The following is a 25,655-nucleotide window of genomic DNA, read 5'->3' on the forward strand; positions in this document are numbered from 1 at the left end:
TTCTGTATTTATATGTTTGTTTCTCAGTCCACTGCCCTCTTGAGTAGGCTCTATACTCCACTTTCGGTTGTCACGTAAAACTATTTTTGTGTGGCACATTGTAAGTATGAACTGGGAGTACATATTCTCTAACAAATAGTAAACAGCAACCACATAGCTGTTGTCTCCAGGTAATCAGTTTTGTGCTGTAAGGATTTAAAGCAGTGGTATTTTATTAATGATCAGAATATTTTGAAAGTTCTTCATCAAATTCTAAATTCAAAATTGAAATTAAACAGAAATCTGGCATTCCAGCATCTGTCACAATTTGTCCAATGCAGAGTTGAAAATTAATGAAACTGCAATACTATACATTTAACTACAAATGAAGAACTACCCATGTTAGAAAAAGTTTAATAATTTATTCACATTTTGTACAGTCTAATTATTTCTTCATCATGAGAAATATATATAAATCTAGGGCAAAAAATTTAAAAGAAGTTTATAAGGTCATTTAAAAATATTTATATGCAAACAATATGAAAGATCTTTAGTTTGTACACTACAATCAGTTTCTTTAACAGTGTATTACAAATAGGATACATTATCCACCGCTCAGACAATATTCTGAAGACCCTAGAATAAATTTCACAAGAGTATGAAAATGTACGTAATTATGATAAAGTTAAACTTATTTTAAAATATTGTAGCAGTTAAAAATAAATATAGCTGACTGTGACAGTTACATTATCTCTATGACTCACTTCACAAACATATAAAAAAGATTGCATCATCATGAAAACATACAAACATTTTAATGAGTTCTGTTCTTTCATGTCCAGATAAGCTGTGATGCTCCTCTGAAACATTATAAAAATGTTTCAAACCTGTTCACTTTATTATCACTTGCATCCTGCACATACCTACACTATGGTACACACTGTACTGTGCTAGTGGTAGGACATCTGCTAGAATATTATCCCGCAGATAATCCAAGTATCTTTTTTTTGTGGCATTCTGCACTGAAGGAGATATCAAGTAGTTGTTTATTCAATCTCTGATTCCCTACTACTCAGTGCACGTAGTTCTGTTGCATTCTCAGGATGGCCCAGCTGCCTGGCTCTGCAAAAGGGAAAAAATATGATGTAAATATGACTGGTGCATGCCTGAACGACCTTTAGGAAAATTTTACTTATACAGCTATAGCTGTAGGTCTCAATCTTTTGTTGAATTGTTTACTCATAACACTGCTACCATTGGAAATTGTATTTATGTCACCCTTAGCTGTTTTCACTATACTTGTTCCTTTAATAAAAAGTTTATAATTTGATTTATTCATTTGTGTACTAATTACAACCATAGACAGAATGACTTTCTCCCATAAGTCAGTCTTATCCCCAATAAAACTTAAGGTATTTAATATCTCAAAATGCATAAAGTCCAGAATGTGAATAGCTGACTTTGTGGATTTGTCCCTGAAAAATAAAACTTATAAAACAATGTAGCTGGAGTAGGGTACCAAGTGTCTGGATCATAAAAATGTAATGAAAGAATCCTGACCCGGTCCTTAATGACAAAACAATTCCATCACTTACCCTTACTAAAGTGGCAGCAGCCAGTTATTATTTCTCTCACCATCAGATAATAAGCATGTTATAACTGTTCCACATCCACATTCCATAGGCTTCTTTCCCTTATCACCATTTTTTCAGGTACTTCAACACATTTACAAGTTTGTCCATACCACATAGTGGCCTGTGCCATTATTCACTTGACTGACATATTTTTCTTATAATTCATACAGTTTTAATATTTGAATATATTGCAATATAAGATTTATTTGTTCAGAGTCTCTTTAGGCATTACAGTATGCCTGTATTTTGTATGATATAGTCTTCAAATGTCACATATATTTGTACAATAGTCTTTGTACAATATGAATTCTCGCTGAACTTGTGTGGAATGTCTGTTTAGTATTAAGTTATCTGACAATGGCCTAAGAAGCTGAAAGACACTTCATAATGAAATATTAAATAAATATTATCGTGGGACATTAATACTATGTATTCAAGTTATTAAAATCTCCATAGTTTATTCTGTCCATTATGAGAAAAAGAACTGAGCACAGATAACTACAAGATTAGCCTCATATCTATCCTCTGAGCTGAGACAGATTGTGTACGTTTTCAAGGCTCACAGCCTGATCCAAGAATTTTTAGTTGATGACATTCTGGTCACTTACACATCAAGTAACATAAGCATAACCATTCAGTGCAGATGACCGTGATGGATGCATATAGAGTGCAATATCATATTGTTTTGATGATGAGAAAAGGGAAAGGGCATAACCTAGCAGATAAGTAGCATACTTCTCTTGAATATCACCAAATGAAATGAAGTGATATGGTGGTTAAGACACTGGACTCCCATTTGGAAAGAGTGGGTCTCAAATACCAACATAAACTAGCCAACTTTAGGTTTTTTGTGCTTTCCATAATTTAATTATTTCAAATGACAAGATGGCTCTTTCAAAAAAGACATTAGTTTTCTTCCTCATCCTTGTCCAATGTGAGCTAGTACTCTTTCTTGAATGGCCTCATCACTGACTTGATATTCATTCCTTCCTTTAGCTTGAATAGCACCTCTCAACAGAATGGTCACCCTCAACAGTATTATGTGCTCTCATTCTGTGAGACACCACACAGAGGTTTGGGTTTTAATTCAAGATGTGAGTTAATGTCCACTATGGCAAGGTGTCAGTGGCCGTGGTCACTAGTGGAGCAAGCAGGCACAGGCAGGTAATGAGTGAATTTCCCAGGCCTCTGAGGATGTGTGTGCAGCATTCAGCTTTTGATGGCCAAGTCAAATACTTCAAAATCAAATACTTCAAAATCACTTAGAAAATCCCAGAATTGCGGTATTACATACAAATCTGTGCATATCATAGTGATCACAACATTGAGGCACATGTACTGTCATTTTACTAACAGTTTGGCTGCAAAATCTATGGAAGTTACATTGGCATTATATCTGAACAATATTACACAAACACCTGTAAATCAATATCTCATAAATGCTTTGAGTGCTCTGTACAATGGTATCCAGCTATCATTACTGAAGGTCACACTTCCACATCTGTTTTGCAAACAGTATTATAGCATGTTTTAATTCTTGTTACTTAGGCAAGAGTGTCAGAACTCTGATTCCTACACCCAGACACTTAAAATGAACACAGCTTGTTATCCGTTGAACCACCACATTTATCCACATATTATATATACAGTTTATAGAGTGTTTTCTTGATTAATTAATTGTTTACTTAGCCTATAATAAAGTCACAAGTGGCATGAAACTGGTACTTTGTAAATTCTGATACCAAAATTGAATAGAGTGCAATGAGAAGCTTCTACTGAGTAGGCCACCTTTGTTATTAACTGTTTATTTATGATGTTTTCTTTGTGACTAGTGTCGAGTGCATGTCCACAAAATTAATGCTTAAGCAATGGAAAATCCAGGCTGGAGTATAAGCTGCAGCCACTGTGCTTCATCCTACATCAGCATGACAACTAACAAGCTGTCTGTCAGCAAGAATGGCCACGAACAAACTAAGGCCAAGAAACAGCTGCACTAACCAGTTGCTCAGCATGCTGCCAAACACAACGTTCTTCATTTTTATGACTTCTTCACAGCATGGTCCATCTTGATCCTTCCTAAGAATACCAGCTTTTCTGAATTGTGTCGGTGGGAACTCTACCTGCAATACATACGACATTCCCATAACGCTCCTGGCGTCAACCTTCATTAGTCATTGTCCTTCACTCATTTATACCTTTCAATGTTCCCTCTCCACAGCCTTCTATTCCACAAGCATACCCACAATGTTTTTACTCCTTTTTCAGCACCTCTCCCCCTCCCCCCCCCCCCCCCACACACACACACTCACACCAACTGTCTAGCCTCCCGTCTGTACCTAGCTGCCGTACCCTCTGTCCACCTTGTCCATGTATGTTCCAACAAAAAGCACTTTACCATCCCCCATTCATATTGTGCTCTCCTTCCCCCTCCTCACCCCAACCCCAACCATACTTTACCACTCAGATTGCTTCTCCCATTATGCACAGTTGCTTGCAGTCTGGGCTCGGCAGCCAGAGACAGTGGTTTCGTGTGTGTGTGTGTGTGTGTGTGTGTGTGTGTGTGTGTGTGTGTGTGTGTGTGTGTGCGCGTGTGTGCATATTTGTGTGTGATTTGAGTTGCATTTGCTTGAATGTGTGTGTGTGTGTGTGTGTGTGTGTGTGTGTGTGTGTGTATGTTGTCTATTTCAGAAAAAGGCGTTCTGGCCAAAAGCTTACATGTTGAGCAGTCTTTCTGTTATCAAATTTTCAAATGCTAGAGCACAGCAATCAGTTGTCCTTTCAGGTTTCGTTAGGCAAATCTAAATTTTGGCTAGCACCAGCCAAAATTACAAGGTATCAATGCATGTCCTAGTACATCAGTTCAGGCTTCTGTCACAGTTTGTTCAAGACTACTCTTTCTGTTATGCCTGTCTGTGACTCAACATCTCTGCTATATGGTGAGTATCGATCTCTCCTTTCCATATACTGTCAAACTAATACTTAAATTATTTATGACTAAAGCACTAGGCCTAGAACATTATGTGTGGTATGAGAAGTACCAACAGAGAGAGAGGCACTTCCTTCAGCTTATGTACAGTATTTGCAAATTTTTATGTTTTAAATAGTGGTCCAAATGTTTAGTTTCTGTACTTTGGCAGGTTAAAAAAGGTGTATAATGGGTTGTAAATGGCTGCTGTAGGTAATTCGGTTCTCAAGTGTCATAGAGGTAATTTGTGTGTGTTGAAAGTCTTTTTGGGTGAATTTGAACTTGTAAGGCATTAGGTTTTGTGTGACAAGTGGCCACATGATACTTTAACATTTGCTGGGAATTAGAATATTTCGGTACTAAACTGGACTTTCAATCTGGCAGCCAGTCTCAAAGTTTTTGAGTGTCTGGTGATGTGCAGCTTCAGACTTTGGATTATTTCAGCTGAATTTGTGGATTGCTATGGGTTGTAAGGCTATAGATATCAATACTATACCTATCAGATCAAATATACTCTTACTCACCTTTGTTTTATGTAGTAGCATTCATGATACAGGGATATTACAAGTAGGGCATGGTTTGTCACATTCTAAAATTTTTGATATGTACATTAGTCAGTCAAGCCCAAGCAAGCCTGCAGGCCATGTCCCAGTTTCTCATGTTACTTGTGATTGTGTGTAAAAGTGAGATAGTTTCCTGGAAAGATTAATATCAGGACCAGTCATATCAATGTGACCATCACCTGTGTTCAACGTCAACATGCAATAACCATTCACAGATGGCAGGTGGTGGCACCAGCAGTCGACGATATATAAAGTGTGTTGGGGGTGGATGCTGAAAACAGTGCAGTCGTTGTCATAGTGCAGGAATGGAGCAATTTATCTGATGTCAAAAAGGGCATGATCTTTGGCTTACAGGCAAATGGTGGAAGCATTTCCGAAGCAGCTAAGTTTGTAAACTGTTCATATGCAGCTGTGGTTAAAGTATACCATGCATGGCAAAATGTCACTATCTAAAACCATCACCAAGGCAACTGTGGTGCACTATGGGCCATACGTAACAAAGGTGAACGAAGGCTGCACAGATGTGTACAGGTGAATGGACATGCGACTGTTGAGCAACTGACTGTCCATATGAAGCAAGGGGCTAGTTCGCCCCAACACACAGTTTGTTTTTCCTCAACATGGTGGCATCTACCAGCAAGGCAATACCACACTGTGCATTGGTGTGTGGTTCGAAGAACACCAGGATGAGTTTACCATACTCTCCTGGTCACCAAACTATCTGGATTTAAACCCAGTTGCGAATATGTGGGACCACCTCAATCAGGCTGTTTATACCATGAATCCTCAACTGAGAAACTTAGTGCAAATAGCCACTGCACTGGATTTGGGATGACTCCACATCCCTAACGGTCTCTTTTGGAACCTCACTGACTCTCTTCCAGCACATATTGCAGCTGCCACATTGCAAAAGATGGTTATCCAGGCTTTTGCAAGGTGGTCACAGTAATGTGATTGGACAGTGTATGTGTGATATAATATCATTTCTGTATTAATTGAGACAATTTAGAATATTTATAATCAAATCTGAGCCATCATAATGAGCAAGGCACAGGAGTGCGTGTTGTGATAAAATCGCTACCAAAAGTGCATACTCAGAAGAACGGGTTTAGTTTCAGAACTTGTTGTTGTTGTAGTCTTCAGTCCAGAGATTGGTTTCATGCAGCTCTCATGCTACTCTATCCTGTGCCAGTCTTTTCATCTCCAAGAGAAAGTTGGTGATTGAAATTTTGTAAATAGATCTCGCTGCAAAGAAAACCGCCTTTGTTTTAGTGACTGCCACCCCAACTTGCATATCGTTATCAGTGACACTCTCACCTCTATTGCGCGATAACACATAATGAGCTGCCCTTTTTTGCACTTTTTTGATGTCCTCTGTCAATCCCTCCTGGTAAGGATCCCATACTGTGCAACAACATTCCAGCAAAGGACAGACAAGTGTAATGTAGGCTGTCTCTTTAGTGGGTTTGTAGCATCTTCTAAGTTTTCTGCCAACAAAGCACAGTTTTTGTTTTGCCTTCCCCACAATATTATCTATGTGGTCTTTCCTGTTTAAGTTGCTCGTAATTGTAATTCCTAGGTATTTAGTCAAATTGATGGACTTTAGATTTGTGCAATTTATCGTATACCCAAAATTTATCGGATTTCTTTCAGTAGCCATGTGGATGACCTCGCACTTTTCTTTGTTTAGTGCCAATTGCCACTTTTCGCACCATACGGAAATTCTCTCTAGATAATTTTGTACTTGGAATTGATCATCTGATGATTTTACTGGACAGTAAATTACAGCGTCATCTGCAGACAATCTAAGGGGGCTGCCCAGATTATCACCCATATCATTTATGTACATCAGGACCAGCAGAGGGCCTATGACACTACCTTGAGGAACGCCAGATTTAATTTCTGTTGTACACAATGATTTACCGTCTATCACTATGAACTGTGACCTCTCTGAGAGGAAATCATGAATCCAGTCACACAACTGAGATGATACTACATATGCACACAATTTGATTAATAGTCGCTTGTGAGTACCGGTATCAAATGCCTTCTGGAAGTCTAGGAATATGGAATCGATCTGAGATCCCTTGTCAACAGCACCCATTACTTCATGGGAATAAAGTGTTAGCTGTGTAGCACAAGAGTGATATTTTCTGAATCTGTGTTGGTTATGTATCAATAAGTCATTTTCTTCAAGGTGATTCATAATGTTTGAGTACAGTATATGCTCAAAAAATCCTACTGCAAATTGAGGTCAGTGATATGGGTCTGTAATTCAATGGGTTACTCCTATTTCCTTTCTTGAATATTGGTGTAGCCTGTGCTACTTTCCAGTCTTTAGGAACAGACCTTTCGTCAAGTGAGCGGTTGTATATGATTGCTAAGAAAGGCGCTATTGTGTCTGCATAGTCTGAAAGGAACCTGATTGGTATACCATCTGGACTGGAAGACTTGCCTTTCTTAAGTGATTTGAGTTGTTTCACAACACCTAAGATATCTACTTTCATGTCACTCATGCTAACAGCTGTTCTGGTTTCGAATTCTGGAATATTTACTTCTTCTTCTTTCGTGAAGGAATTATGGAAAACAGTATTTAGTAACTCCGCTTTAGGGGCACCTTCATTGGTAACATTTCCATCGCTATTGTGCAGTGACAGTATTGACTGTCTTTGCCACTGTTGTACTTTACATACAACCACAATCTCTCAGGGTTTTCTACCATATTTTGAGACAATGTTTCATTGTGGAAACTATTAAAAGCATTGCGCATTAATGTCCGCACTAAATTTCAAGCTTCCTGAAACTTAGCCAGTCTTGGGGATTCTGTGTTCAATCTGAATTTGGCATGCTTTTTTCATTGCTTCTGCAACAGCGCTCTGATGTGTGGATCGGTCTCATCTATTATTAACTTATGCGGTACGAATCTACCTATTGCTGTCAATACTGTGTCTTTGAATTTTAGTCATATCTGATCTACGCTTACATAATTAGCTTGGAAGGAATGGAGACTCTCTCTTAGGAAGGTATCAAGTGAATTTTTATCTGCTGTTTTAAGTAGATATATTTTGCATTTATTTTTAGTGGATTGGTTGATATGGTTTTAAGCCTCGCTACAATGACCTTGTGTTCACTAATCCCTGTATCCACCATGACGCTCTCTATTAGATCAGGATTATTTGCGGCTAAGAGGTCAAGTGTGTTTTTGCAACCATTTACAATTTGTGTGGGCTCATGAACTAATTGTTTGCTCAGAGAAAGCATTTAGTACAATTTTGGAAGATGTTTTCTGTCTTCCACCGGCTCTGAACATGTATTTTTGCCAACAAATCGAGGGTAAATTGATGTCTCCACAAATTATAACTGTATGAATGGAGTACTTACTTGTAATAAGATTCAAGTTTTCTTTGAACCTATCAGCTATTATATCATGTGAGTCGCGGGGGTCGGTAGAAGGAGCCAATTATTATTTTGGTACAGCTGTTGAGTATAACCTCTACCCATAGTAATTCACAGGAACTATCCATACCAAACTTTTTAAAGCTGAAGAGGATGTGCCAGACAGCTCGGGTGCATCGGATTTTTGTTGTACAGAAAGAGCACTACTCCGAGAAAGGGTACATTACACAAGACGAGAAGTGGATTCTGTTGACCATAAATTAATGAAACTGCACTTATTCCTTGCTACTAAGGTACAGATAGATCTGTGGAATAAAACAGATTACCTTACATTTACATATATGGAAGCTGTGATGGAAACGACTGCTACTAGACATAAGAAAAAGTTTGTAAAGTTACAAACTAATGTAACAGCTACAATCAATATGGTGATGTCTGATACTGTTGTTAACATGTCAGAGAGAGTGTTATCTCAAGATGAGATTTATGTCCTTGCAAAAGGAGGAAACTACACTACAACACCTAACAGAGTACCAGTTGAAGATATTATTGCGAATATAGAAGCAGGTATTCGAAATCTCCCCAAGGAAATTGCAAATGCAATTCGAATCAAAACCACCAGGGTCTTATGCCACAGTAAACCTTTGGAAAGTAATTTAACAAAGGCGAAAGGAAGGCTCTCAGAGATTTAAATGCAGATGAAAAGATAGTGGTTCTTACTGCTCATAAAGGGAATGCTACAGTTGTTATGAATACAGAGGATTATCAAAGCAAAATTTTGAACCTTTTAACTTCAGAACAGTACAAAAGCTTATGAAGGCCCTACAGCCAGCATACCGAGGAAAACAAATAGTCTGATTAAGTCATCTACCACTACTATAAAAGAAGATAAAAGAGCTTTGTTGAAGAGTGAAGCTATGTGTCCTAGACTGTATGGTGTACCCAAAACTCATAAAATAGATTTTCCTTTGAGACCCATAATTAATGCCATCAGTTCTCCCACATACAAAATAGTGAGATATCTAGCAAGTCATTTACAATGATACAGTGGGAAAACTGACTCATATATAAAAGACTCGAGTCACTTTATTGAGAAACTTGAAGGACTACTTCTAGTTCCTGAAGAAATTCTTGTAAGTTTTGACATAGTGTTCTTATTCACTATGATTCTTATCAACGAAGTTATGATTTTCATAACAGTTATTTTTCCAGGATATTTGACTGCTCTTTTTGGACATTGCCTTACATCGAGTCAGTTCCAGTGGGACGATGAATTTTATGAACAACTTGACGGTGTAGCAATGGGTAAACCCATTAGGTCCGGTGATTGCTAATTTCTATATGGAGAAATTCGAACAATCAGCTCTGGACAAAGCAAATAAGAAACCATCTCGGTGGTATTGGTTTGTAGATGACACATTTGTGGGTTGGCCCCATGGTAGAGAGCCTTGGATAAATTCTTTGATTATCTAAATAAAATTAATCCAAAAATCCAGTTCACTGTGGAAATGGAAAATAATAACAGAATATCTTTCTTGGGTGTTTTAGTTATGAGACAATCTGATGGAAGTTTGGAACATAAAGTTTTTTGGAAAGTAACACATGCCAACAGACGTTTGCATAAAAATTCCAATCACTATCCACAACAAAAGAGAGGTGTCATTAAAAGTATTGTTGGTAGAGCCAAGCAGATGTGCACATTGGAACACCTGGATGCTGAAATAAAATATTTGAAGCAGGCCTTCAAGAAAAATGGCCACTCAGGGAAAGAGGTAAAGAGAATTTTGCAACCAAGGAACGGAAGACTGAAGGACAAGAATGAACCACAATGATGGAAAAATGCAGTTTCTCTCCCTTTTATTAAAAAAGTGATGGATCAGATCAGTAAGATTTTACAGAAACATGACATCAGACCGGTCTTTAGACCAACAAAGAAACCAAAACAAGTACTCTGATCTATGAAGGATAAACACCCTCCTTTGTCAACATGTGGTGTAAACAAAATTCTGTGTACATGTGGTAAAGTTTATAATGGAACTACCAAGAGGAGCATAAATACATGGCTACAAGAGCATACAAGTCTTTGCCAACTAGGAGAAATAGAGAAATCAGCTGTAGCAGATCATGCTCTTCAGTCAGGAAACCATGAAGTGAAGTTTTCTGTAACAGAAATCTTATCTACAACATCAAATTATTATCCACAACTATGCAGAGAAGCCATTGAAATTTATAAGCATCAGGATAATTTTAACAGAAAAGTGGAGGCAATGAAACTTAGCAACATATGGAGAGTAGCTCTGCAAAAAAATGGTTCAAATGGCTCTGAGCACTATGGGACTCAACATCTTAGGTCATCAGTCCCCTAGACTTAGAACTACTTAAACCTAAGGACATCACCCACATCCACACCCGAGGCAGGATTTGAACCTGCGACCGTAGCAGCAGCGCGGTTCCGGGCTGCAGCACCTAGAACCGCTTAGCCACCACGGCCGCCGGTAGCTCTGCAGAATTGCTTCATAATTTGATCTTTGACAAGATGACAATCGAAAGTGAAGTTTTATCTTTGACAAGGATTATCTCTGCTCATCACGTGTTACTTTGACCATGCCCCCTTTCCTACAGTATATATGTCACTCTCAGACGTCTGAACAGTCAGTCGGCAAGACTCGGTGGAGTAGCGCTTCTGAAGGTGTCCAGCGCAGTCCTTGAAAAAATGTCAGGAACAGAAGAGTTTCTTGGACCACAAACGCACATTTCAAAAGGTTTATCAGCAGCTATGTCATCCAGTCATGAAAGCCTTCATTCTGTGATTAAATAATTTTAGCCTGCAGGATCATGTATGACACTAATATTTAGCAGTGAGTTTAGTTGCTGGGCATAAAGCACATGATGTAAGAGTCAACCATACAGCAGTAGCAAGTAACTATTTAAAATTGAGTGGTACATTTGCCCAACAATGTGTCGCATTCATTTGTCTCTTTGGTGAAAGGCAATTGTATATAAAACTGTTCCATCACAAGGAGACTGGTGTAACATATGGAGGTCCAAAATTTTATTTCACCATCTCTCCACCCTCTTTTCTGGCCAAATACTGGTGATGAAAATTTCTTCCTCCACCAAGATTTGGACATGCTACTTTTCAGTAATGTAAAACTGCACTGATGTTCATTATTGGTCATGGCTATGGAGGTGAGTGCTAAGGGTGACAACAACTCATTGTGTGTCAGTCATACAAATTCTCATCTGTTCCAGAGTCAAAAGTTTTTACATAGAGCTGAATGGTGCTCTACATGGCTGGCTTTCTTAAAACATCATATTGCACCAAAGCCATTTGTAATTCATATTGTGAAAGACTTATTCGTACTTTTGTGTACTGCCACTGCAATCAGAATATTATTTTAAATTTATTAAAGTTCAATAAAGACAGTATTGTGGATTATTTGAAGTAATTACTATCTGATAACATCTTAGACAGCACCACAATTATATGCTAATATACACTGATAGATCTAAATTAATAAGTTTGGTACATGCTCCATACATCATTTTCATGATAAAAACTGAGCAAATATTGGATGCTTATTTTAAAAAATGGCCACATGCTTGCCATTTATAGAATTTTTCTGTATATATGACCAATTATTTCTATTCAAGAATTGCTATATAATATAATAGGAATTGTTAAGGAGAAATTCCTTCACTCTACATTTTAAAAAATTTCTGTTATATGTCACTCATTTTTTTCCATGGGTTGAACATCAAAGAGTTTTAAAACTACATATTTCATATGTCAACAATATCTGAGACATTCTTTTCTACTTATAACAGCTATATAAAAAGATGTCAGTCTGCTGGGCACAAGGGTAAGTAGAAATTGAGGAAAACAGACTGTCAGATTCATCATTCAAAGACACTTGCATGTTTTGTACTGTAGTACTCTGTGCCACCTATCTACACACCCTGAGAAGTCTTTAGAACAATTGTTACACTGCTAATACTAGGGTCATGTGTCAGAGGGTGAAGAGCGATTGAATGGAGTGATTATAAGAGGCAACTTGTGAAGTCAGTTGCCATATGGTGACATATCTCCTTTCAGACAGTCAAATAAGATGTAATGCTGGTAACATGCCTCTGTTTATAGCACTGGCATTTAATTCATGAATTATTTCACTAGTGGGGCAACACAACCGTGTATATAGCCTGTGACATACATTGCTATGCCACATTTCAACTCAATGTACCTCATTTTCTAATAAGGTTATAGGCCATAGTTTTTTTTCTTTTTATACATTTTTAGCGGCAATATGGATCATTTTCTGCCATATCTAATTACCTAATTTTCAAAATTCCATTAAAACTACCCTTCCTTATGTTTTGAAATATAATATACACTCCTGGAAATGGAAAAAAGAACACATTGACACCGGTGTGTCAGACCCACCATACTTGCTCCGGACACTGCGAGAGGGCTGTACAAGCAATGATCACACGCACGGCACAGCGGACACACCAGGAACCGCGGTGTTGGCCGTCTAATGGCGCTAGCTGCGCAGCATTTGTGCACCGCCGCCGTCAGTGTCAGCCAGTTTGCCGCGGCATACGGAGCTCCATCGCAGTCTTTAACACTGGTAGCATGCCACGACAGCGTTGACGTGAACCGTATGTGCAGTTGACGGACTTTGAGCGAGGGCGTATAGTGGGCATGCGGGAGGCCGGGTGGACGTACCGCCGAATTGCTCAACACGTGGGGCGTGAGGTCTCCACAGTACATCGATGTTGTCGCCAGTGGTCGGCGGAAGGTGCACGTGCCCGTCGACCTGGGACCGGACCGCAGCGATGCACGGATGCACGCCAAGACCGTAGGATCCTACGCAGTGCCGTAGGGGACCGCACCGCCACTTCCCAGCAAATTAGGGACACTGTTGCTCCTGGGGTATCGGCGAGGACCATTCGCAACCGTCTCCATGAAGCTGGGCTACGGTCCCGAAAACCGTTAGGCCGTCTTCCGCTCACGCCCCAACATCGTGCAACCCGCCTCCAGTGGTGTCGCGACAGGCGTGAATGGAGGGACGAATGGAGACGTGTCGTCTTCAGCGATGAGAGTCGCTTCTGCCTTGGTGCCAATGATGGTCGTATGCGTGTTTGGCGCCGTGCAGGTGAGCGCCACAATCAGGTCTGCATACGACCGAGGCACACAGGGCCAACACCCGGCATCATGGTGTGGGGAGCGATCTCCTACACTGGCCGTACACCACTGGTGATCGTCGAGGGGACACTGAATAGTGCACGGTACATCCAAACCGTCATCGAACCCATCGTTCTACCATTCCTAGACCGGCAAGGGAACTTGCTGTTCCAACAGGACAATGCACATCCGCATGTATCCTGTGCCACCCAACGTGCTCTAGAAGGTGTTAGTCAACTACCCTGGCCAGCAAGATCTCCGGATCTGTCCCCCATTGAGCATGTTTGGGACTGGATGAAGCGTCGTCTTACGCGGTCTGCACGTCCAGCATGAACGCTGGTCCAACTGAGGCGCCAGGTGGAAATGGCATGGCAAGCCGTTCCACAGGACTACATCCAGCATCTCTACGATCGTCTCCATGGGAGAATAGCAGCCTGCATTGCTGCGAAAGGTGGATATACACTGTACTAGTGCCGACATTGTGTATGCTCTGTTGCCTGTGTCTATGTGCCTGTGGTTCTGTCAGTGTGATCATGTGATGTATCTGACCCCAGGAATGTGTCAATAAAGTTTCCCCTTCCTGGGACAATGAATTCACGGTGTTCTTATTTCAATTTCCAGGAGTGTAATTGGGTGGATAAAAAATCTGCTCACCAACTGGCAGCGGGAGAAAACTGACGTAAAAGTTATGGAAATATACAAGCTTTTTGAGCCAGTGACTCCTTCTGGCAGAAAGGTTGAGGGAAAAGGAAGAGGGGCGAAGGAAAGGGACAGACAAGGTTTATGAAATGCAAAGAATTGTGAAAAAGTTATACAGAAGCCTTGGTCAGGCGAGAGTTACTGGATGGGATGAGAAAATAAAGACTTTCCTTCTCATCCCGTCCGATAAGCCTTCCTTGACCCAGAGTTCTGGGCAACTCTTCTGTAACTTCCCCCTTTTCTAAACCTCATCAGCCCTTTTTGTTCATCCCTTTTCCTTTCCCTTCAACCCTTCTTGCAGGAGGAGCCATTGGCACCAAAGTCTTGAACACTTCCATAACTTTTATATGTGCTGTCTCCTGCCACCACTTGGCAAATAGATCTTCTATCTATCTAATTATATTATATTTTCAAAAATAGATTACTTTAATTCATATGTTAGTTCTTCTTTATGTTTTCATACATAAAATGTTTGCATGAGCTGCCAACCAACTTTAAACCCATTAAGCTAACAGATGTTTATATACCTTGCATATGCAGCCTGCTTCTGTTCTGCTTCTTCTTCTTCAGCTTTCTGTTGCTCTACATTACGTTTTACAATTCTGTAACCAGCATAGATCAGCAGTAGCACAATTGGCACAGCCACTGCCAGAATGATTCCCCAAGTCACAGCTGCCTGCCGTGATGCATATTCCTGTTGACCTGTTAGAAAGAATTTCAGTACAAACATTAATTAGTTTGTTAGTTACCTTGGCACATAATGCTATTCATTGACAATATAATTCATGCACTTATTTAACCACATTTGCCATTTTCTCTCTGTACAGCCTGTAAGAAATGTATGGATTTTCTCATTCATTTTGCTGGTATCTAACTCAGTCACTTCCAAGTTGCACTGAAATTTACAATTATCATGATCATTTGTCACATTTAACAGCACAGAGAATATGATTTCTAGATAAAAATATGAAGCAAAATCAAATTTGAATTCACCAGCAAGAAACATGATCAGTATCAGGTAGACATTGCCTTCTGCACATCTGTTCGGCCAATATATCAAACCCCTCCAACCTCAAAAACATTCCTCTGTTTTGGTTTTGAAGTATGTATAGCACGATGCATAAAACATGATAAATGGATTGGATAAAGATTACATAACATATTGACAGGTGTCAATACCAGTGCTCCATATTTGTAGTGATTAATGTGATACTGTACTGATCATTACTTATCTACAGGAGGCACACTTAACACTACTGCCAATAGAAGCACATAAAGATAGAAAGTAGCTTTCCTTCTTTTCAAAACCTCAGTGTCCTTATTCAGGGAGGAAAAAGGAATTGGTTGGTGGAGGCTGTCTGCACCACAGAATGGTGAGGGGATGAAAGGAAGAAGATCACTCCAGACCACAGCTAAGGCGTACCCACCTTGTATGACAAGCTTCTTCCTCATGCAAGGTAGGTTTCTCTTAGTCTATCATCTGCGACATATCTGATTTAACTCATTTAAAGACCCATGATCAACATGTTTATCTCATTGGCAAATCTTATAGGTTCTGAACACTTTTTCAACTTATTAAAAGATAATTTATATAAATCAAGATCTGGGGCACACTCAATATTGAACATTGTGACACTCAACATTTTTTTTTATTCTGTTGTCCTAAGTTTGGTATTATTTCCTTGGTGCAATTAGTCAGTGTTATCCTTTGCTTTCTCTCCATTCATCAAAATTCCACACAGCATTCTCTGACAAACACAAGTAATGGTCTTGCCAAGGTGAAAAAATATAACAAGAGGATAGTTTTTGTTACTAAGCTCTGCCAGGACATCATTGGTGAGATAATATATTTTTTAGTATTAGAGATGTGAGAAGCTTCCTCAGATTGTGTTCATATTACCACTGTTTTATCAAAGACCTTTGTATCAAAGCCAGGCTGCTCCAAGAGTTGTTAAAAGCTGATGCTAAATTTATCTGGGGTGGTGCTCAACAAGATTCTTCCGATGTGCTGCAAAAAGCTCTGACGACTCCCCTGTACTTGGTCTGTATGATGAGGGAGCACCTACAGTGGGTATGGGATTGGTGCTGTTCTGGTGCAAATTTCGGATGGAAAAAGAGAAGGTTATAGGAAGGAGAAGGTTAGAGGAAGGTGTAAGTAGATGAATGACAAGCACTAACTTCACTTAACAAAGGTTTATTCAGCACTGGCACATACAAGAGCACGGTGTGACATGCCTCCAGCCAGAACCCATACGGTATATATACAGCTACAGAACATTCCAGTACAATGATTCTTGCCATTTGTGGATACTTCTAGAATATCCTCGAACCAAATATAGAAATTAAAATTTTTGAGTTCAAGTGAGTTTTGAACTCAAGACCCTCCATGCAACAAGCTAGTATTGTAACCACTACACTACGGCAACTGCACTACTTGGCTTTCTCTGTGACATTGCTCCCTCCTTAAGAGAACAGCGTCTCAGTGTTACATCCTCCTAGTCTGGAAACGAATCATTGGTCCTGCATACTCTGATTCCCGATGACTGATATTCACCCTGGCAGTGATCTTCTTAGAACTTCCCTTGCTGCTACGTTCTTTGTTACCTTTCCACTTGTTGCCTGTCGCTGGAGCTTCAAATTTACCCTGGCTTGCAGTATCCTTATAGGGCTTCATTCAAAGGACGTGGACCGTATCTCTGATCTTTCGTCGTCTGGTGTCGGGGTCAAAATCTTCAACTTCATAAGTGACATCAGACAACTGTCTTACAACATTATAAGGTCCATAGTAGTGCCTCAGGAGCTTCTCAGAGAGACCAACCTTCCAAATAGGAGTGAGGATCCAGACGAGGTCCTCAGGCTGGTAGACAACAGGGCGGTGGCTCACGTCATACCTTCAGCAATCGTTTTCTTGAGCCTGCAGTGTGCAGAGCTTCCTCAGATGTGGTTAACACCTGGCCAATGTAGTCGTCATCCACATCATCAGGATGTATCAGAAACACAGTGTCCATCGTAGTCATCACCTCAGGCCCATGCACCAGGAAAAATGGCATAAATCCTTTGGTGTCTCCTTTGGTGGTGTTGTAGCAAACGTCATGGAAGGTAGCACCTCATCCCAGTTGCTCTGCTCAACATTGATGAACATTGATAGTATATCTGCCAAGGTCTTATTAGGCATTCAGTAAGCCCATTAGTTTGCGGATGGTAGGCAGTGCACCGACAGTTTATCTCTGTCACAAGATTCAATTGAAAAACTTTCCCTCGATCCATAATCAACGACCTTGGGGCACCATGTTTTAATACAATGTCTTCTACGATGAATTCGGCTACCTTGAATGCTTCAACTGTTTTCATGGCTTTTGTAATGGCATAGCGTGTCAGATAATCAGTGCAAACAATAATCCATCTATTGCCACTAGCAGTTGTTAGAAATCGTCTGAGGAGATCAATCCCAACATGCTGGAAAGACGGTTCGGCTGGTGGAATTGTTATGAGTCAGACAGGTGGTTTCTGAGGAACTGCCTTTTTCCTCTGGAACTCTCGGCAGTGTGACACATAGTTATGGACACTCCTAAATAAACCTGGCCAGAAAAATCTCTTGCGGATCCTATCGTATGTCTTAATAAACCCTAAATGTCTGGCCTCAGGTGTTTCATGAAATTCCTGTAGAACATCTAAGTGCATGTGTTTAGGAATCACTGGTAGCCACCTCTTTCCAAATGGATCAAAGTTTTTCTTGCAAAGTAATCCATTAACTACCTCAAATTGTCCTTTCACATCCTCTGACCAGTTTAAGGCAAGCATAATTTGATATCTCTTGGTGTCCTTCTTCTGCTCAGTAGAAAAGTCCTGGAGTGCAGTGAGACAGTCACTATCTTCATCAAAGTCTTGCACAGGGTTTCTTGAGAGACAGTCGGCATCTTGGTGTTTTCTTCCAGTTTTGTACTCTTTGGTAATGTCGTACTCTCGCCCACCTGGCGAGTCGTCCTGTTGGATCCTTAAGACCTGTCAACCAACAAAGTGACTGATGGTCTGTAACAACTGTGAATGGCCTTCCATAGAGATACTGTCGAAATTTGCACATGGCCCAGATCACAGCAAGACATTCTCTTACTGTAGTTGAGTAGTCTTTCTTGGCTTTTTTAAGTGTCCTAGAAGTATAAGCTATAACTTTCTCTTTTTCATCCAAAATCTGCACCACAACAGCACTGATCCCATACCCACTGGCATCTGTGTGTAATTCTGTAGGTACTCTCACATCATATAGACCAAGTACAGGGTCAGTCATCAAAGCTTTTTGCAGCACATCAAAGGAATCTTGTTGCGCGTGGCCTGGCTTTGATACAAATGTCTTTGATAAAATGACAGTAATAAGAACACAATCCGAGGAAGCTTCTCACATCTCTAATACTTTTAGAAATAGGAAATTCCTTTATAGCTCTCTCCTTTTCTGGGTCTGGCTGCACACCTTTGTTTGATTTCTTTTGCTCCAAAGAGACACTTTCTTGGATTACGTTTCAGTCTGGCTTGTTGGAGACACTTAAGAATGGCCCTCAGTCTTTTTATGTATTCATCAAATGTCTCTGAAAACACTATAATGTCATCTAAATCACTTCAGGTGCCTTAGAAGATTATCCATCATTCGTTCAAAAGTTGCCAGTGCATTACACAAACCAAACAGGCCCTCAGGGGTGATGAATGCAGTTTTCTGATGATCAGTCTCACCTACTTCGATTTTCCAGTATCCTGAGTACATGTCCATGGTTGAGAAAAACTTAGCCTCTTTCAGAGAATCTAGTGTATTGTCAATTCGTGGAAGAGGGTAAAAGTCCTTTTTATTTATCTTATTAAGCTTCCTGTAATCAACACAAAAGCACCAACTGCCATCCTTCTTCCTGACGAGAACCACTCGTGATGACAGTGGGCTCTGGGAAGGCTCAATAACGTTACTCTTCATCATTTTCTCTACCTCGTCGTGAATTATTCGACATTCCTTTGCTGACACATGGTATGCTCTCTGGCTTATTGGTTGATGGTCTTCAGTGCTAATCCAGTGCTTCACTGAAACTTCCTGGCAGATAAAAACTGTGTGCCCGACCAAGACTCGAACTCGGGACCTTTGCCTTTCGCGGGCAAGTGCTCTACCGTCTGAGCCACCTAAGCACGACTCACGCCCAGCCCTCACAGCTTTACTAAGCCATGTCTCCGCAATATCCTTTCTTTCAGGAGTGCTAGTTCTGCAAGGTTCGCAGGAGAGCTTCTGTAAAGTTTGGAAGGTAGGAGACGAGGTACTGGCAGAAGTAAAGCTGTGAGGGCCGGGCATGAGTCGTGCTTCGGTAGCTCAGATGGTAGAGCACTTGCCCGCGAAAGGCAAAGGTCCCGAGTTCGAGTCTCGGTCGGGCACACAGTTTTAATCTGCCAGGAAGTTTCATATCAGCGCACACTCCGCTGCAGAGTGAAAATCTCATTCTGGAAACATCCCCCAGGCTGTGGCTAAGCCATGTCTCCACAATATTCTTTCTTTCAGGAGTGCTAGTTCTGCGAGGTTCACAGGAGAGCTTCTGTAAAGTTTGGAAGGTAGGAGACGAGATACTGGCAGAAGTAAAGCTGTGAGGGCCGGGTGTGAGTCGTGCTTCAGTAGCTCAGATGGTAGAGCACTTGCCCGTAAAAGGTAAAGGTCCCGAGTTCGAGTCTCGGTCGGGCACACAGTTTTAATCTGCCAGGAAGTTTCATATCAACGCACACTCCGCTGCAGAGTGAAAATCTCATTCGGTGCTTCACTGTCGATTTGTCAATTTGCTCTTCACCTGTGGATTGAAGCATTCAGAGAACTCTTGCAGAATGGCAGTTAGCTTCTTCTGTTGTTCCTTAGTGAGATCTGGTGACAGTCAAGCTATTAAATCTTGTCTCGCAGTGGTAGCGCTAATTTCGCCCACAGACTCGGCAAGGGAGGTTCCTATGATGCTCAGCTGTTCTGCAATTAACAACTCAGTGTTTGCTACACACATGCGTCTTGGAAGGATTTGCGGTTCTCGGTGACAGTTAACTATCCACAATTCACTGAATCCATTCTTAAACAAGACAACAGAGGCTGGGATGACCAAGTTATTCTTCAGTTATATGCTTCTCTTACAGTCCACTACAAGATCCATGGATTGATGCATGGCGTGACACATGACAGCTACCTTCTAGTGCTGACTGCAGGAATGATCACTTCATCCAGCACAAATAGTCTACACACACTCGGATGCGCATCTTCCTGTCCACTGTATCTCATCTCGTCTAGCATAATCTTCAAGCGACCACAGTCTATAATTGCCTGAGAAGCTTTCAAAAAGTCCCATCCGAGAATGACATCATGGCTACACTCACGTAAGATAATGAATTCTAAGGGCTGTGTATGGCCACTTATACCCACATGGATGACGCATCTTCCTGTAGGTTTTACATATTTCCCATTAGCCACCTTCAGCAGAGATGTTTTGTCATCAACAAATACGGTTTTCTGCAAATGGCGATGGTACTTCTCCAAAATGACTGAATATGATACTCCAGAGTCCACAAGAGCTTGGGCTGGTCGGCCATCCATGAGGATATCGACATAGTTTCCTATCATTTTTGTAGTGATTGACGATAGAGGGTTTTTCTCTTCGGCAGCCTCACCTCTAAGGAACGTTGCACCCTTTAGTTTTCTAGGTTGTGGCAGGTAGCTGATCGGCTGGAACTTCTAAACAGCGATGGAGACCTTGATCAGCATGTTGGGGAGCGTCCTCTCCAACAGATAGCTTGCAGCAATGGTGACCTACGTCGTCCTGCACCCACATCTTCTTGTTCATCTTTGTCATCCCGGAGTTGGCATCGGCTAAGATCGGTCTGCTGTCTTCTGGTACAGACATCATCAAATATCCGCTGCCTTTCTTGACAATAGTGCACCACATGTTCCTGTCGTCCGCAGTGGATACATACTGGTTGGTTACCCTGGGTCCTCCAGACATCAGTCTTCCTTGATGCCCAAACAGGTTCTTCATGCGGCATTGTAGGAATGTAACTTCGCCTGGGTCTCAACTTTTTTACCATTTTAAAGGGAAATGAAGGACGAGAGATTGGATTCAATGTCTGTTCCACTTCGTTCCTTATGACCTCTTGAAGCGTGTACTCCAAATGCCTTCTGAACTTCCTCTCTCACTATCTGATGAAGAACACTTGTGAAATCAGTTTCTTCCTCCATCACAGACATTGATGCAATGTTTGGAAGCCGTTCAAACTTCTTGCATGTAATTCTTTTTTGATGCATTGTCTTGATATACTGGCACCATTTTATGAAGTCGTCCGCTGTCGAAACCTCCTTCGAGAGTAGGGCTTGATACATGTCCTCAGCAACACTTTTCATGAGATGTGCAACCTTATCTTCCTCCTTCATTTGAGGCTCCACTATTTTACATAGTTCCAAGATGTCTTGAATGTAGGATGCTGTCATTTCTCCTGGACGCTGTGCCCTGCACTTTAATTTATATTCAGCCTTGCACTTCTGTCATTACGTGTCGCCGAAATACTTGTGCAGTTCCACCTGGAATACTTCCCAGCTTGTGAACTTCTCCTCATTGTTCTCATACCATTGCTTGGCAGTGCCCTCCAAGTAGAAAAATACGTTAGCCAAACATACGGTGTCATCCCATTTGTTAAGTTTGGCTATACGCTCATATACCTTCAGCCACTTGTTTGGATCTTGGCCATCATCACCAGAGAACCTGGAAGGATGTCTCATGTGGTGGCACACAGTTTCTGTCATCATGACATCCTCTTCTTCTTCTGTCTCCAAAAGATTGTGATCTGTTGAATATGGCTCGAACTCGGGCTTCTCACCACCTAAACAGCGGCGCTGTGGCCTGTCGGGAGCCACTGTGTCATCGATAATGTGCAGTATCACAAGTTCCACTGCCCAGCTTCTCCACCAGAATAACGTCATGTAGAGGAAGATGTAAGTAGATGAATGAAAAACACTAACTTCACTTAACAAAGGTTTATTCAGCACTTGCACATACAAGAGCACGGAGGGAACTGCCTCCGGCCAGAACACATACGGTATATATACAGCTACAGAACATTCCAGCACAATGATTCTTGCCATTTGTGGATACTTCTAGAATGTCCTCAAACCGAATACAGAAATTAAAATTTTTCAGTTCAGGTGAGTTTTGAACTCATAACCCTACATGCAACAAGCTAGTATCGTAACCACGACACTACGGCAACAGTGCTACTCAGCTTCTTTTGCGACAATATGTAGAGAATCTTGTACAAAAATGAAGCTGAGGGAAGTAGCTTATCCCTGATTCCCCCCCCCCCCCTACCCCCCATGAGCCACTTCCTCAAAATTTATTGAAACAGCTTCAAGAAGTAATGCAGTTATGCAGGTCTGTTGTGCATGCTTCCGTTTCAATGGGCACGAGTCACTACTGCAATATTTAAGTCTGTCATAAAATACTCCTTTTATCATTATCTAATTACAAAGACAGCTCATGAATGGTCCTCTCAAGTTAGTACAAGTTCTTAATAATGCCCCAGAAATACCATCATAACTTAAAAAATTTCTGTGATCTCCCTATAAATTTACTTTTTAAACTAATGTGTGTTATGGGTGTAAACAGTATCTATGGAGTAAATCTAATGCAGCTCTGTCTTGATTATTTATTAGTAATACAATGTTTGCTACCACTGTGTGAAAGTAAAAGTGAAACTGGTGGCCAATGATTTCAATGTGTCATTATTTCTACCACAACTATTAATGATAACTCAGTATCATTTACCTCACTGCTTCTATTTGTTTGCCACTTAACAATGAGCCAGATATTTTTTATTTATTTTCAGAGTGTTCTATTTTGTTTCTACAGTGCCTACATGTATTTTGCTCCCTGATAAAAGGCTGTGTTGTACAAAATGTGTGCCATTAGATTTTTATTTTTGGGTTACGCTATGTTCTTCAAATTAAGCAGACTGATTCATGTAGTGACATTGCTGAACTTGTAAGTCTAGTTTGAACTACTCTATCACACTGAGTGTATAATACAGTAAGTGATGATTTTCAATAACTTGGCAGGCGTTGTAGACATTTAGATTACTTCCAACAGACATTTATTTTATCAGTCACACTAAAATGATGATGAAATTGTAGTTTCTCATTGTCAAACACTCTTTGAACAATACATCAGTAACCTGCATAGACTCATACCAAATCTATAATGAAGCAGCCTGAGATTCACATATTGTAGTATTTCATATGACCGACTGGACAACAATTTTACTATGTGATTATATATATACTTTTGATGACATCTTGGTTTTCAATGTACACCTTGTTTAATGGGACTTGAGACAATATACAAAACACTTCAATAGAATTTTGTTCAAGCCCTATTGATCATGAAGTAAACATGTGTTAATTGCAAGTTTTAAGGGGTGGTGTGTTCTGCATACACTAGTTCGAACTAATGAATGAAACTACCACACTTGTAGGCAAATGAGACACTTATTTAATTAAAAAAATTTGGAAATTGTAATAATGATTACTAAAAATACTTATTAAGAAACACTAAAGTGCTGAAAGACTCTGTATTTTTCAAACTAATTATGAAAGCTGCTGTGCTTCCTATCTTTATACAGGTTATTATTAATTGAAAGTTAATTAAAATGCCATTTGTAATAATTGTTTACACTGTTCGAATTTTATAAAAAGGGATAGTGGCAATGACTGCCTAGCTTTTGTAGTGGGGAATTCATTGTTAGTGGTAGTATTCTGATTACTAGCAGCAGTGTGAGTCAATAGCAGTGCTGTTCAGTTGCATTTGTGCGAATAAATTAATTATTTTGAGACTTTTGAACTAAATAAATCCCTGAAAACCAGATAAAAATTTGAAAAATTCGGTACTATTCACCCCTAGACTTCTGCAGTGATGTATACAGTCTCTGGCACTTCCAATTCAACCTGTTTAATAGCAAAGTATTTCTGTACTGTTTTCTAATTCTATAATGCAATTTATCATTTTGGAAGAACCATTACATTTAGTTGTGGATACAGCAAATAATTAATATTTTTAAACTGAAATTTTAATTTAATTCTTGTCTATTTTTGAGAAGGAGCATTACAAGCATAACCCAGTTCCTCAAGTGTCAGCTGACAATGAATGTGCATGACAGAATGTTTGTGATGACTAACTACTAATGATTCTTTAGCTATGACTTATCAACCACAACTGCCTGAAAGACTGTGATTAACTGAGACTAATTCATTATGACTGGCATGGTATTGTTCACTGTGCCTGTTCATATATTCATACATGAAAATTTCTACAAGTTATTTTTGAAAATGTGAAGCATAGATCAGTTACCTTTTTCAAAATATAATCAAATACTGGAATTACTTATAATGGAAAGTCCAGATTGGAATATCAACAATACTGTGAAAAGGATAAATCACTGCTCACAGTAAAGATGATACATTGAGCGGCAGACTGTTACAGACTGAGCTTTTGGCCAAAGCCTTCTTCAGAAAAGAAAGGAAATGACAAGGTTGCTGCCTCCTAGCCGCTGACTGTTCCTGATCCACTATTGTGACACAGCATTTAAAGAGTTGTTGGTGGTCAGATTAATACTCTGCCAGACACATAAGTGTGAATTGCAGAGTTGGCCTGTGGATGTAGATCTTCAAAATAATATATCCATCAACCTAAAGAGCCTGGGACCTGACTTCATTTTTTGCATATACAGCCATTCCCCCTTTAATCTTGCTGGCTCTAATGAATAAGGGGCAGCCAAATGAAAACAAAACAGAGGAAGAAAAGTAAGTACACCATTAACTACTTGAAAAGCAATCACCATAACTGTCAACACATTCATCCCACTGTGAAACAAGATGGTCAGTGCCCTCATGGAAAAATGTTTACAGTTACCTGTAGAACCATGATGTACCCAAGCGTGCATCTCTTCATCTGAAGCAAATCAGCACCACAGGTGTCTTTCTTCAGGGCTCCAAAAATATGAAAATCACTTGGGGAGAGATCAGGACTCTATGGAGAATGTACAAGGGCTTCCTAACAAAACTACTGCAGTTTGGTCGAAACAATCTTGGCAACCTTGACGCAAATGTTTATCAGAGAAAAGGATATTGTCAGGGGTGCCTCAGGGAAGTGTGATAGGACTGCTTTTATTCTCTGAATACTTAAATGATCTGACTGTACATG

At 40.2% G+C, this 25,655-nt stretch overlaps 1 protein-coding gene across 1 annotated transcript in view; it reads right to left on the reverse strand.

Moving 5' to 3' along the window:
- Positions 1–465: 465 nt before the first annotated feature.
- The window catches only part of LOC126095180 (protein mesh), a 267,125-nt gene continuing 241,935 nt past the window's right edge, over positions 466–25,655 (reverse strand). The window contains exons 20-21 of the mRNA XM_049909911.1: positions 14,949–15,123; positions 466–1,101 (exon numbers count right to left, since the gene is read on the reverse strand). Coding sequence (XP_049765868.1) covers positions 1,026–1,101; positions 14,949–15,123 — 251 coding nt within the window. The 3' untranslated portion in view covers positions 466–1,025. The remainder of the gene's footprint in view (positions 1,102–14,948; positions 15,124–25,655) is intronic.

This window comes from Schistocerca cancellata, chromosome 8 (genome assembly GCF_023864275.1).
Source record: "Schistocerca cancellata isolate TAMUIC-IGC-003103 chromosome 8, iqSchCanc2.1, whole genome shotgun sequence".
Lineage (NCBI taxonomy): Eukaryota > Metazoa > Arthropoda > Insecta > Orthoptera > Acrididae > Schistocerca > Schistocerca cancellata.